The sequence below is a fragment of the Mytilus edulis genome, chromosome 9, assembly GCF_963676685.1.
Source record: "Mytilus edulis chromosome 9, xbMytEdul2.2, whole genome shotgun sequence".
Lineage (NCBI taxonomy): Eukaryota > Metazoa > Mollusca > Bivalvia > Mytilida > Mytilidae > Mytilus > Mytilus edulis.
In genome coordinates, this window is record NC_092352.1 from 74,363,218 (window position 1) to 74,377,268 (window position 14,051).

Genomic DNA, 14,051 nt, shown 5'->3' on the forward strand with positions numbered 1-14,051 from the left:
AAATTTGAAATATTGATTACTCAAAAACTACTCTTTGGAAATATCAAATTTTTTTATAGAGTTAATTATAAGTTTGATTATAATTTTTTTTAAATTTATTGATATTTTGCGCTTGTATCACATACTTTAGAAATAATACCAGAACGAGATTTCAACGAGACTGAAACGTCAGAAGAATACATCCTTAAGAGTGATCTGATTTACATAAATGATATCTTAGATGATAAAATGTCATTATCTGCAATCTACATTTTAAACAAATTAAAGTTTTAAATAAACTGGATCACTGAATTTCACAACTTAATAAAATCTATCCCAAACGAATGGATCGAAGATGTTCAAAAAAAAGTTCTGTCATATCTACAGTTTATATTCAGAGAAAGAAGATCGTATGGAAAAATCATTTTACGGAGACTACATTATTAACTAGTGTTGTCAACGGTTAACCGGTTAATCGGTCGAACGACCGAATACCGAATACCAAAAACGCTAACCGGTTAACAAGACTTTTTTCAATTTCGATAGATTTGATATAAAGTGTTGAAAATCAAATCATTAAATAGTTGTTTTATTTAAATATTGTCGTCATGGTAATTAGTTTGACAGATCAATTGTCCAGTATATTGATTGCTATTGTTAATCCTAAAAACATAAAATTAATTAGAGTTCGGGGCAGGATCTTTAAGTAACATAATTAGTAAACATGTTTTTTAACAGTAACTTTAAATCAGTAATGAGATTTAATTTTACTAATTACTTCATTATTTCGTTTTCGATCTAATATTGTGTAAACCTACATTTAAATGTGCAACCTCCGTAGTGCAAGGGTTAGTCTTACTTTAAATTAAAAAATTGTGAAATGCAAACCAATGTGGATGTACTCAATGTATACGTGAAAGTACGAGTAACATGCTTAAAGAAAAAAGCAAATACAGTGAAGAAACAGGTCGTACAGCATGTACAATGACCTATAGTTGTTAATTTCTGTGTCATTTTGGTCTCTTGTGAAGAATTGTCTCATTGGCAATCGTACCACATCTTCTTTTTTATAATTAATCATTTCAAATTGAAACACCCCCCATTATTTTCGGAGACAACAAGAGAAAAGGAAAGAATAATCGGTTTCAGACATATGACATATTCAATTCTACGAGATTAAGATTTTGTTTTTGGATTTTTTAATCTGAAGTTGGTACAAACGCTATAGTTGATACGGTGTATTTGATTATTAAAAGTCAAACTTCGCCAGGAATCCTCACAGACAAGCCTTATAATGCTAAAGGAAAAACTTCAATTCTAAAAGCGTATTTATGACTTGTTGTCAAATTGACAATCATACCACATCTTATATCTATGTGTAGGGTTCTATTGATAAGACTTTCACAACTTAAATTACCGGTTAACCGGTTAATCGGTCGAACGATTACCCGAGTAACCGGTTAGGCAAAAGTGTACGATTTGACAACACTATTATTAACAAATAAAATGGTATATTACTCTTTGATAAGTATAAAACTAGAGCCATCAATATGAATAAACAGGTGGCTTAGAATACCTAAAATACAAGAAACACTTAATATGAATTCATCGTTCCAATTTATTTTTTAATATATGATTGAAAATAAATTAAAAATATATAATATGGAAATTATTTCATTATATTGTTCCAACGAAAAATCTGTTATTGCAGTGGAAAGTAACTAAGACAGATGAGTGTAATTTTTGTAATCAAAAAGAAGATTATGTGCCACATGTGATGCAGGATCTGCTTACCCTTCCGGAGCACCTGAGATCACCGCCAGTTTTTTGGTGGGGTTAGTGTTGCTCAGCCTTTAGTTTTCTATGTTGTTTCTTGTGTACTATTGTTTGTCTGTTTGTCTTTTTCATCTCTAGCAATGGCGTTGTCAGTTTATTTTTGATTTATGAGTTTGACTGTTCCTCTGGTATCTTTTGCCCCTCTTTTATAAATGCTCACTGTATATATTTTCTGAATTGTACATAATTGACTAGATTTTGGCAAAACAACTCTGACCCCTTTAAAAGAAGTAAATAGATTTTGTTATTAAATTGCAACATCTTGTATTCGGATATAAAATCACAGATAGTAAATATTACTTTTTGAATTATCTAATAAAAGAGAGACGAAAGATACCAAATCAAAATCAAATCAAATATATTTTATTGTCAATTAAAGACGCCCATTACAGGCAGAATAATCACAAGTTAAATTTGGTACAATGATTACAAAATGATTACAATTATTTGAGTACAATTAAATCAATGATTACAACGAAGAGAAAAGAAAGACACACGAATGTATATTTATAAAATGTATCATGTTTCAACTTTGATACCAGAGGGACAGTCAAACTCATAAATCGAAAATAAACTGACAACGCCATGGCTAGAGATGAAAAAGAAAAGCTAAACAGACAAACAATAGTACACATGACACAACATAGAAAATAATAATAGTACTAAGTATTTCTATTTATAAGTCATATTTTGTATCTGAGCAGAAAACAAACATTGTTGATGTCTTTAGTATTTTTGAAAATGAATTTATTAAAAGAGTAGACACATATAGATATAAATCAAGATGCCCAATGTTATTGTCAATTATAAAGAATTTTAGAATTAATTAGTCTCTGTATATGACAATTGTACATCTTTTATATTATTGTTATAAGTTAATAAGTTGGATCAGCTGTTTATTTCACTGAATAAGCATGGGAGTGTAACAGGATAAATCAACAGAAGATTGCATGGACTCTTGGTGAAATTAGTAACAAGCAAGATTTGGTGAATAAATATTATTATGTTGTTTTAAATTTTTTATACTTTACTTGTATTGAAAACCCAATGTGTAAGTAGGTCGAGACTACTTATCTGTTTGGTGTCAAAAGGACATTTGGTTGATTGGTGATCAGCAGAACACTTCGATTTTCAATGCTTCCTTTTCCTACAATTAAATACCTTTCGTTCCAACGAAATCAGAAAAGATTGTAGTTTTTGCAGTTCACTTGCAGTCTGCACTTATATCCAAATTTCATTCTTGGTACCAATTTATTTTGAAAACGTATTGTACACCGTTCCAATAAAAGCCTCATAATCCACGGAATCGGTATCGAATCGTGCGGTGTTTTTTATTTTAAAGACCCCCCTCCCCCCCAGATAACACCTTTATATCATGACTAAAATAAAATTGAAAAGATGTGAACTCAGACAAAACATACTTACCTTTTCCCTTCAAGATTGGTCAATATTTCGTCGCCTGATAGAAACATAAATATGAGTAAGGAATATTTTAAAAATTTCGGAATCGAGCATCACTGTGAAAATAGTATAAATTGTCGAAATGATGACTGGTTCAGGCAAGTCGGTACTGTTTATGTTATTCCTTTAGTATCTTTTGTCTCTCTTTTAGTATCAGTGTTGGCATGAGTGAGGACTACAAGATAAAGTAAATACTTTCAGGACGTAGTTATCTGAACAATTCTACAACTTAATGAAATATTCGAAAACAAGAATGTGTCCTCAGTACACGAATGCCCCACTCGCACTATCATTTTCTATGTCCAGTGGACCGTGAAATTGGGGTAAAATCTCTAATTTGGCATTAAAATTAGAAATATCATATCATAGGGAACATGTGTACCAAGTTTGAAGTCGATTGGACTTCAACTTCATCAAAAACTACCTCGACCAAAAACTTTAACCTGAAGCGGGACAGACGGACGAACGAACGAACGAACGGACGGACGAACGGACGGACGGACGAACGGACGCACAGACCAGAAAACATAATGCCCCTCTACTATCGTAGGTGGGGCATAAAAAGCCATACCAAGGTGAAAATTAAAATTATTGAAGTACAATTCAACTTTAACATGAGCTGTGACAGTCCCAGACTTTCTGTCTTTTTCAAAACTGAAATTGGTTAAAAGATGTAATGGTGTTGATTTGTATAATCGACCATATGCAAATCAACACCATTACATCTTTTAACCAATTTCAGTTTTAAAAAAGACAGAAAGTCTGGGACTGTTTGCAAGTTGCATTGTTAATCGAATGCTACAAATGTGTGTCGTCTTTTACATGAACGCTCACAAACATATTTAATGCAATCATGTTTTTATATGTTTGTCCCGGCAATTCACGACGCCGGGGTGCCACGTGTGGAGCAGGGTTCGCTTACCCTGTCGGAACACCTGCGATCACCCCACATTTTTGGTTTGGTTTATGGTGCTCAGTCTTTATTTGATTAAGTTCTGTTTTTGTACTATTGTGTGTCTGTATGATTTTTTTCTTTTACAGCCATATGGCGTTAAAACTTGTCACTTTATTTTCGACTTATGAGTTTGAATGTCCCTTCGCTATCTCTCGCCTCTCTTTTTCTTTAACTGGTTTTCGACCCATTATAATTTCCTGACTGAAAAAGTGTTACGAAGTGAATAGTCTCCATATCAATTTTTTCAAAATTTCTCTCGAAAAGTTAATAATAGATTTTTGTATTGGGTTAAACTAAATTGAAATATTGAAATCATATATTTTCGTTTCATCAAAATTTTTCCACTACACCAGAAAATGAGAAGACTTTTTTTGACCTAATGAAATATTTTCGAGAAAAAAACCCCATACCAAGTGAAAATTTAAATTATTAATTTAAAAGTACAATTCTAACATGTTAAAATGTATGTCGTCTTTTACATGAAGGCTCACAAACATATTTAACCCAATAATGTTTTTATGTATAAACTCATCAAAAATACCAGGATTAAATTTTGTATTTACGCCAGCAGCGCGTTTCGTCTACAAAAGACTCATCAGTGACGCTCGAATCCAAAAAAGGTAAAAAGGTATGTTTGTCGGTGACCTATAGTTGTTAATTTCTGTGTCATTTTGGTCTCTTATGGAGAGTTAGTGTCTCATTGGCAATCATATCACATCTTTTTTAATATTTTTTTGAGTACGGTTATATTAAAACATATATCTGGCGAAGTATTCTACTTAAAACAGTTTAATTTAAGGATATTTTTTTTCAAAATGGAGGATGTGTTTGGGAAAAATTTTAAATCACAAAAATACTGAACTATATAATAGGATAACTATTCAGTTTCAACTTCACAAATGATATAAGATGGTCTTGAAGTATAAATTCGAGGGACTGATGTTGTTTGTCAGCTCAATTACTTGTTACAGTGTTCTTTTATTTGTCTTTGATATTTATAGGCATATCGAAAATACAACAAATTTGCAATAATCACGATGATTACGTTTACAAATGGTTTAGGCAAATATTATTTTACAGTTTTTTTTTTCTCAATGAAAATAAAAATCAAATTCAACAATCAAATTATAAAAAATGTGAGCCAAGAATATAGAGTTATATTTTTAGATTTAAAGAATGCTTTTGATCTGGTTAATCATATAATTTTATTGAAAAAACTTGAATGTTATAATGTTTCAAACTTTACACTAGACTGGTTTAAGCCATACTTGTTTGAACTAAGCCAACAAGTTAAGGTCAATAACGTCATGACTAATACATAATGCATAAAAACTGGTGCACCAAAAGGCTATATCCTTGGCCCTCTGTTATTTATTTCATATATTAATAATTTACTATATTCTTGGCTCACATTTTTTAAATTTTATTGTGAAAAACTTCTTGGTTAATATATTGATAAAAACCTAAATTGGAATGAGCAAATAGATAAAATGTCATGTACAATATGAAATTGAATCAATTTATTACAAAAGATAAGAAAATATTTACCTATGCATATACGTATTATTATTTTAATGCTTATATTCTGCCATTGTTTGATTATTGTTGCAATATATTGGAAAGTTGTTATGAAAGTGGAATAAATAAACTTAATAAGTTATTAAAGAAATCTGATAGGGTTATAGTAGAAGCTGACATATAGTCCATAATGACATCATTCAGTTTATTATTTAATAGTTTTAACTGGTTAAATGTGGAAAAACGCATTCAATGCCAACAGGCAATACTTGTATTTAAATCATTAAATGATATGGTTCCTAATTCTTTACAAGAAAATTTTCATTTTACTGGTAATCAAAATTATGATTTACGTTCAGCTGATGAAAAACTATTAGTCTTCCAAAACCAAAAACATTTAAAAGAAAAAACAACATATACATATTCAGGTTCTCAAATATGGAACAGTTTACTTAATGAAATAAAAATGAGTAATACACTTGTATCTTTTAAAACAAAATGTTACAAATTGTTCATCAATTGTGCAAATTAATATGCTTTTTCATTATTGTGTATCATTATAATATATGTACTTATAAATATGGTATTATTATTTTGAGGACTCTCAGGAAGATTAGTTTTAACTAATGGGACTATCCTATTTAAATAAACAATATCTATTTATTTTTTTACATTCTAAGACACTAAAATAAAATTCAGAAATTTTTAATTTTGGCATTTCAGTCCTTTGTTGAGTACTTTTGTTTTCAATCTTTTCGGTTTTTAGCTATCCATCCGGGTTATTCCAACAAAATGGCATCGCAAGTGGAAGGTGCGAAGAAATTGGTGGATTTACGCGTTGTAGATTTACGTGCAGAACTAGAAAAGCGTGGTCTCGATAAAAATGGTGTTAAAGCAGTTCTTACAGAACGTTTACAAAAGGTATAGCAATTCTCCCATTGCTTAGTTGAAAGGTTTATGTATCCGGAATCCTTATCAACCCATGTGCTTGTTCGGTCTTATCACTAGCCTGTGGTCAACTCATATCAGTTTCAAACACAACAAGTTACAACAATATACTTGATGAGCATTTTTTTTAATCGAAAAGGTTTTTGAATAACATAGATATGTATTATAAATGCAAATCGCAAATTCTCGATTTATTTGAAATTATCTCCCTTTGTTACGTTTCAAAATTATAGTGGTATTTACTGTTCATCAACAGGCATAGCTACGGAACTGTAGCTCGTAGGTCCATACAATATTTTTTGATAATTTGCAGATTCGGTAATGTATGCAAATTTCACACAATATAAGGACCTTATACTAAGAGGGTAGTCTAAAATCGGTCATCTTGTTGGTTCGTTCGGTATTTGTGTTTGTACTTATCACATTGGAAAAATCCGCATTGACGTCATTACGCTAAAACTAGTGCAGAATACATTTTTTCTACTCTTCTAAATAAAAAAAACCATCTCATTGTTATTCAAACGTATTGTACAAAAACACCATTTTTCTAATGGCCATTTGAAACCTGACTTCCGAATGCCTAAAACATTTTAGAACTTCACAAAATCCCACTTCAGGCCTCCATTGCTTTGTGTACATTCCATTCAGTGTCATCAATCTTAGTGGCAGACAAAAAAGGTCAAGCAAATGGTACTTTTATGAATTTCAAAATGACAAGCACCTTACGTCTTAGGCCGAGAAAAAAAAGATCGATGTTTCCGGTAACCCGACCGACCCTGTTTTTTAGCCCCGACCCTAACTTTTTTATTGGATCTTCAAAAAAAAAAAAAAAAAATTGTATCAACCGACTCCGTTTTTGACACAGGCTTCTGATAGATGACATAATATTTTTTCTCTCTTGCTTCTACTTGCATAGAAAGCCAGTAAAACATTTTATTAATGTCAAAAGGTATTCCAAATAGGTTAAAATCCAAGAAATTTGCACAGCAGGTGCTTCAAAAACATTGCAAATGGCACACTTCCGGTTTTTGAAACTAATTACGGATCCGGACTTGGAAAAACCATGATAATTTTCCGGATTTCATTTACGATGTCAAAAAAAAAAAAAAAAAAAAAAAAAAAAGAATTCCGACCTACCGACCCTATTTTTCAAAATGATGTTACCGGAAACGCATATCTTTTTTTTTAAGGCCTTACGTGATTTTCTAGCGAAAAAAACCCATCCAAAATGAAAGGAAAACTGCATGAAAAAACGATGTTCATGCCATAATTTTTTTCAGGAATATAGATTAGATTAATAAAAAATTCGTAAGGGTTCCACGGAACCCAATGTCTCGCCTACTTTTGCTGTTAATTGCAGACTCAACAAAAATGAGGAAAAACGTCAATAAAAATTTCCCTCTCGATACTGTCGTTTGATTGAAAGAAGCTTCCAAGTTTGGTAAAAAATCCAGGATAGTTTATGAATCTAATAAATGTTTTATAAACTTTAACTGCAGACTGTATGCAATGTTAACTGGAAGAAAAACTAAGTCCATTTATAAGTGAAATACGGAAAAAGTGATTTTTTTTTCACAAAATTTACTTCTGAATAATATCTTATGATCAGAAACAAGCTTATGTCTAAGTTTGGTAGAAATCCAGGATAGTTTAAGAACATTATAAAAATTTTAAAAACTTAAACCACAGAGTGAATGTTTTGTTTCTGGCCAAAAAAATAAGTCCATTTATAAGTAAAATACGGAAAAGTGGAAATTTATTTTTACAAAATTTTCTTCTTGATACTATCTTATGATCATAAACAAGCTTCTGTCCAAGTTTGGTACAAATCAAGGATAGTTTATGAAAGTTATTAAAATTTTAAAAACTTTAACCACAGAGTGAATGTAATGTTTCCTCTTTGAAAAACTAAGTCCATTTATAAGTAAAATACGGAAAAAATGGAATTTTATTTTTACAAAATTTACTTCTGGATACTTTCTTATGATCATAAACAAGCTTCTGTCCAAGTTTGGTAGAAATTCAGTATAGTTTAAGAAAGTTATTAAAATTTCAAAAACTTTAACCACAGAGTGAATATTTGTGGACGCCGCCGCCGACGACACCGACGACGACGGAATGTAGGATCGCTTAGTCTCGCTTTTTCGACTAAAGTCGAAGGCTCGACAAAAATGATTTACATTTATTTTTCATAGAAAAAAAATTTGATTTACAATGTAATATAAGAAGATCAATATTCTGTCCATCATGTCCGTAGGTAAATATTCATACAAAATTAAATTGATGTCGAATGTCATGACTAAAATTGAGGTTTCCTGTTGAATAAACCCTCAAATTATTGCAAACTATTTCAAAGCAATATCACACAAACAAATGATATAGACGTGATGGTTCAGTCGGTTATAAAACGCATTGTATTTGTAAAATCTATGAAACTAAGAACCCCAACTCCAAGAGACAAAAGGTTAATAAAAACTGTTTTATTTTATTCTCTTCAAAAATATTTATTGGTTAAACATTTGAACCGGCGATTTCCGTCTTTTGAAACCGCGACATTTTGCTGGGTGCGGGCTCATATTGAAAACCCTGCATTTGTGGGGATATTTCATTACTTTTAGTAGAAATAAACAAACAATCTGCAATCATTTAAATACTTTGGTCAGTAGTTTTTCTGTCTGATTCTAGTAATTTGCACTCCCTTACTGGAAATTCACCAATTTTTATATGTTTCGTTGTAAAATAATTTATAAACTGAAATAAATAAATAAAATAAATTTAAAGTTCTGAGTTAATTAGTCCCCTACCACTAAGTGGAAGGGGTCTTTAGGTTTGCACTCCGCCTGTCTGTCCATGGTGTCTTCCTTGAATGCCAACATTTTATATAATAATAATAATAATAATAATAATAGTCTTTTATTCAGAAGCAATACAGCTTATAGAATTTACATGTACATATACAAGTATAATATGTTGCCTATTCCTTGAATGCCAACAAAAATATTTCAATAGATGTTTGTATAATAGCAAAAGGTGTTTTTATAAGTATTTAACTGTTAACAATAATTAATGAACTTTATAGAATTGCAACATTTTATCACTTTCTCACAAGGAAAAATAGTAGATTTTAGGGTTAAAATTATTATGAATTTTAAAGAAATTAAAAACATTTTATTACTTTTAATCAAAAAATATATTTGGAATGAATATGTTAATAACATAATTATAAGAAATATTAAAAATTATAATGAAATTTTAGGTTAATACAATTATTTCAAACTAAATAAAGGATACAAGAGATTTGTTTAGTTCCATATTAATTTGAATATTTTATTAGTGAATATAACTATATGAAGATTTCAATTGTACAATTAAAAAATATTTAAGTTAATTTGATAACTTCTAAGCTGGAAACTACAGAAGTTTCAAGAAAATTCATGAAATAGGGTCACAAGAATTCTGATGAGTTGCAAACATGACCAGCATATGAATCACTTACAATGAAAAAGGGTGTAATTTTATAACTAAGAAAAACATCCTGAACAAACTGAACAAAACAAAATAGTAATCTAACAGGAGATACAAAGTTTCAAGAAATTTAATCAAGTAATATGGTAGGATATAACAGCACACACAACTATAGAAATATTGGAGAAAAAAAACCCTTCAAAGTCCAAAGAGTCTATTGCAGAATTTGTTCAAACTGGAATTCCTGACAAAATGCACAATATCAAAGGATAGGGAAAGCCAAATGTTATACGCATGGAATCATTCCTGATGATTTCAACTCTCCTGTCCTGGGGGATCATGGGGATGTTTTATTTCGTTGCCTACAATTTTTTTCAGTCAAAATTTGGGTTATCTTTCTTGGTACAAAGGTATAAAAAAAAAAGAAAAGAATTTCAACCAGTACAATTTGGTAAAAACTCAGGTAAAAGGAGTAAATATGTGCAACATTTTAAGATAAATTGATAATTTCAAAATATATAGTTATACTATAAAAAAATGTTTTATGAATTTTCTCGTGATACTCACATTTGTACACCTTTATCATTGGGTTTTATGAACAAAACTATGTGTAGAAAACATTTATTTACATTTACTACAACCAAAAAAAGGGGGAACACAAATTATAACCCTGTTTTCAAGAGAAGTAAATACACACCTATTTTCTTTGACACTAGTTCATTTAATCATGTATGTATGATTGATGAAATTGAAATTGCTTTCATCAATTTATTGAAAATGTCTGTTCTATTGATTGTGCTTGAAAGGGAAGGTTGTAGTCATCTACATTGTGTAAAATTATGCAGCTGAAAGTTGTAATCTTTCTTTCAGGCATTAGAAGATGAGGGACACAATCCAGAAGAATATATGTTTGAATCTCAAGATAATAATACTCCTAAGAAGACCACTCCAGCCATTAAAAAGACAAAGTCAAGTAAGTCACCTTATTCATGTCATTATATAAACATAACATTGAGAATGAATATGGGGTGATTACAACTTGACAAAAGGGAAGAAACAGCCCATAGCCACTAATGACATACCATAGAAAGGCTTGTATAGTTCACACTGGAACAAAGTCCCTTCTCCCCACGAAATTTTAGGTAAAAAAACTTTTTGTAACTGTTAGAAAAGGTCTAATGAAACTCTGGTAATTTCAAATCCTGTGCGGTCGTTTCCAGTATTTTCTTGGAAAAACCTGTTTTCCATCAAACAGAAGCTGAAACTACTTGTAAATAATTCTAGAACGCTTCATGATTGTTAAAATAAGTTTAATTCACTTAAAAGACAATTTAGAAACTTGTGTGTATGTTTAAACAGGAAGTTTAAAAAGCATGTGTATAAGAAGAAATTAACCGATGAGAGTCGATATCCGTACATAATACATGTAGATATATCACTATAATACGACTTTGAAAGTAAAACAGTTCCATCCTTTTGTAAAACAGTCTTTAATATATCTATCACATTAATGGTTGAAGGGTCTTAAGCTAATACAAACCATATTAGTCAGTATGAAACACTAAAACGGAACGAAGAATAACTGATTACGTTACGGTTTGCTTTTCACTATGTTTGTAAAAATCTTACAAATGGCCATCAAAAGGAATGTTGGTTTTCCCTGGTGGACTGTTGATGTTTGGCTATATCATGTCATCAAGTTTTGATTGTCAGAAGAAGTTGGGGTGCATGGACATAACCACGGCTTATTCTTCATGAAACCTGGTTATCCTAGTCAATTTAGATGCAGAGTTGAACACAACCCCATAAGCAAATCTTGAGAAAGACATGGAAACATTTTAAGTTTTAATTTTCCCTTTACATGTAATGTAATGTTTATTATTTTTATACGACAGCAAAAATTGAAAAAAAATTGGTCGTATATATCACGTTGTTGTCGTCGTCCGAAGACAGATGGTTTCTAGATAATAACTTTAGTAATAAATAGAAATCAATAAAATTTTAACACAAGGTTTATAACCAGTAAAGGAAGGTTGGGATTGATTCATGGAGGTTATGGTCCCAACTGTTTAGGAATAAGGGGCCAAAAAAGGGGCCCAAATAAGCATTTTTGTAGTTTCCAGACAATAACTTTGAAGTTCTTTAACTATAGTTATTCTGTCAGAAACCTATGATGTGTCAAATATTCAATTACAATCCAAATTCCGATCTGTATCAAGCATGAATATTTTGGCCCTAACTTTTCAGGGTTGGACATCTGAGGTATCCAGCTTGGCTCAGCAGAACAATTTATTAAGTTTTGACCTGTAATCTTGCTATCCAGTCATGCAAGATCCTATGTCAGTTTCTGATTTAAATTAATGTAATATTGAACGGAAAAAGGGGGGTCCTCAGAGTTACAGGGCTGTACTAAAAGCAATCCTAGAAATCCCAGAAAATAGATTTTCTTAGAAAGTGTTTGGAGTAAATCTACATAATAAATAAATATAGTGCAATGTTATATAAGTATTGTTTATATTTTCAGGATTAAGTAAAGGAAAAGGAAAGACAAATGAAGTAAGTACTAATATTAATATGTATCTCAGACGTCCCTCAAACTATAAAACGGGAGATACTGTGAATCAAATGAAGACTTATCTATAGCTAGAAGTAGAATCATGAGAATAATGTACATTTAAAGACAAGCTCTTATTTTGCCATTTAGAGTTGATCAAACTGTCAGCCCCTTTCAAAAGGTATAGGTTTTTATGCCACTTCAGCTAGGCAAAGGGGGCATTAAGGGTTACCTTTGAGTCAATGACTGTCTGTATGTGTTTGTGTTTTTCTATCTGTCTCCCATTTTTTTCCCTCCAACTATAACAAGTTTGACTCATCCAAATTTTATGAAACTCAGACACAATGATAGGATACAAAACTCACAGTGTTGTGCAGTAAGTCGCTCACCGCTCTAGAATTAGAGTTATGCCCCTTTACAACTTTATAACATAAAGTCTTTTAAACTAGCAGTGATATTACATGATGTAAATGCTCTCAAAATATATTTTTGGGTATTTTACAAGTTGTAGTGTAAGCAAGCTTGAGAAGGGCCATTCGTGTCCTCGCACATCATTCTTGTATATTTTTCTTGCAGTTAAAAAGATAGCATTTGCAATTGACATTATTACAATTGTGTGAATGATCTTCTGCAATATTATTTGACATCAGATTAATTGTACAGAAGTTTTTTGGAAGAAAATTTCATGTCGACTTAAGAATCAAGTATCAAGATATCTCTATGTCTACTTCAGTTTTTATGGCTGCTTCTTACTATGCTTATCATCTGAAATGCATTGTACAAAAATCTAAGGATTGAAATAGAAATTAAACAAGTCAGATTGATTGTGACTTGGATAGGTTATCCTCTTACTGTATATGGTTTGTTTTAATGTTTAGTTTTATTTATGTGGGGAAGATTAAGATTATTTTTGTCTGGGAAAAGTGTTTATCTTGTTTGTGAAATCAACTCCTACAGTTTTCAATTATCATGATTATAATATCCTTAAAATTTTACCACAGACATTTATTTAATTGGCTTATCTGTTGTTTTTATACGACCACAAACATTTTTGTGAAATTTTTGCAGTCGTATATTGGTATGACGTTGGCGTCATCTTTGTCATCCAAAGACATTTGGTTTTCGCACTATAATTTTAGTATAAGTAAATAGAAATCTATGAAATTTAAACAAAAGGTTTAGGCCAACTAAAATTAATAAGTAGATTTTCATCCAGATTTTTGAAAAAAATGGGGTGGGTGGGAGGATTTTATTTTTTAAATTTTATTTCTTGTGACGAGTTCTTCATACCGCGGAGGGTATAAGCAAGTGTAAACTAAGCGTATTTCATGTATA

The 14,051-nt window shown here is 30.8% G+C and overlaps 1 protein-coding gene across 11 annotated transcripts in view; it reads left to right on the top strand.

The window, feature by feature from the left end:
- The first annotated feature begins 6,518 nt into the window (after window positions 1-6,518).
- LOC139489011 (scaffold attachment factor B2-like) overlaps window positions 6,519-14,051 on the top strand; it is a 49,125-nt gene continuing 41,592 nt past the window's right edge. For all 11 annotated transcript variants that reach the window (XM_071275039.1, XM_071275035.1, XM_071275036.1 and 8 more), the window contains exons 1-3: window positions 6,519-6,670; window positions 11,033-11,135; window positions 12,687-12,718. In XM_071275039.1, coding sequence (XP_071131140.1) covers window positions 6,542-6,670; window positions 11,033-11,135; window positions 12,687-12,718 — 264 coding nt within the window. In that variant the 5' untranslated portion in view covers window positions 6,519-6,541. The remainder of the gene's footprint in view (window positions 6,671-11,032; window positions 11,136-12,686; window positions 12,719-14,051) is intronic.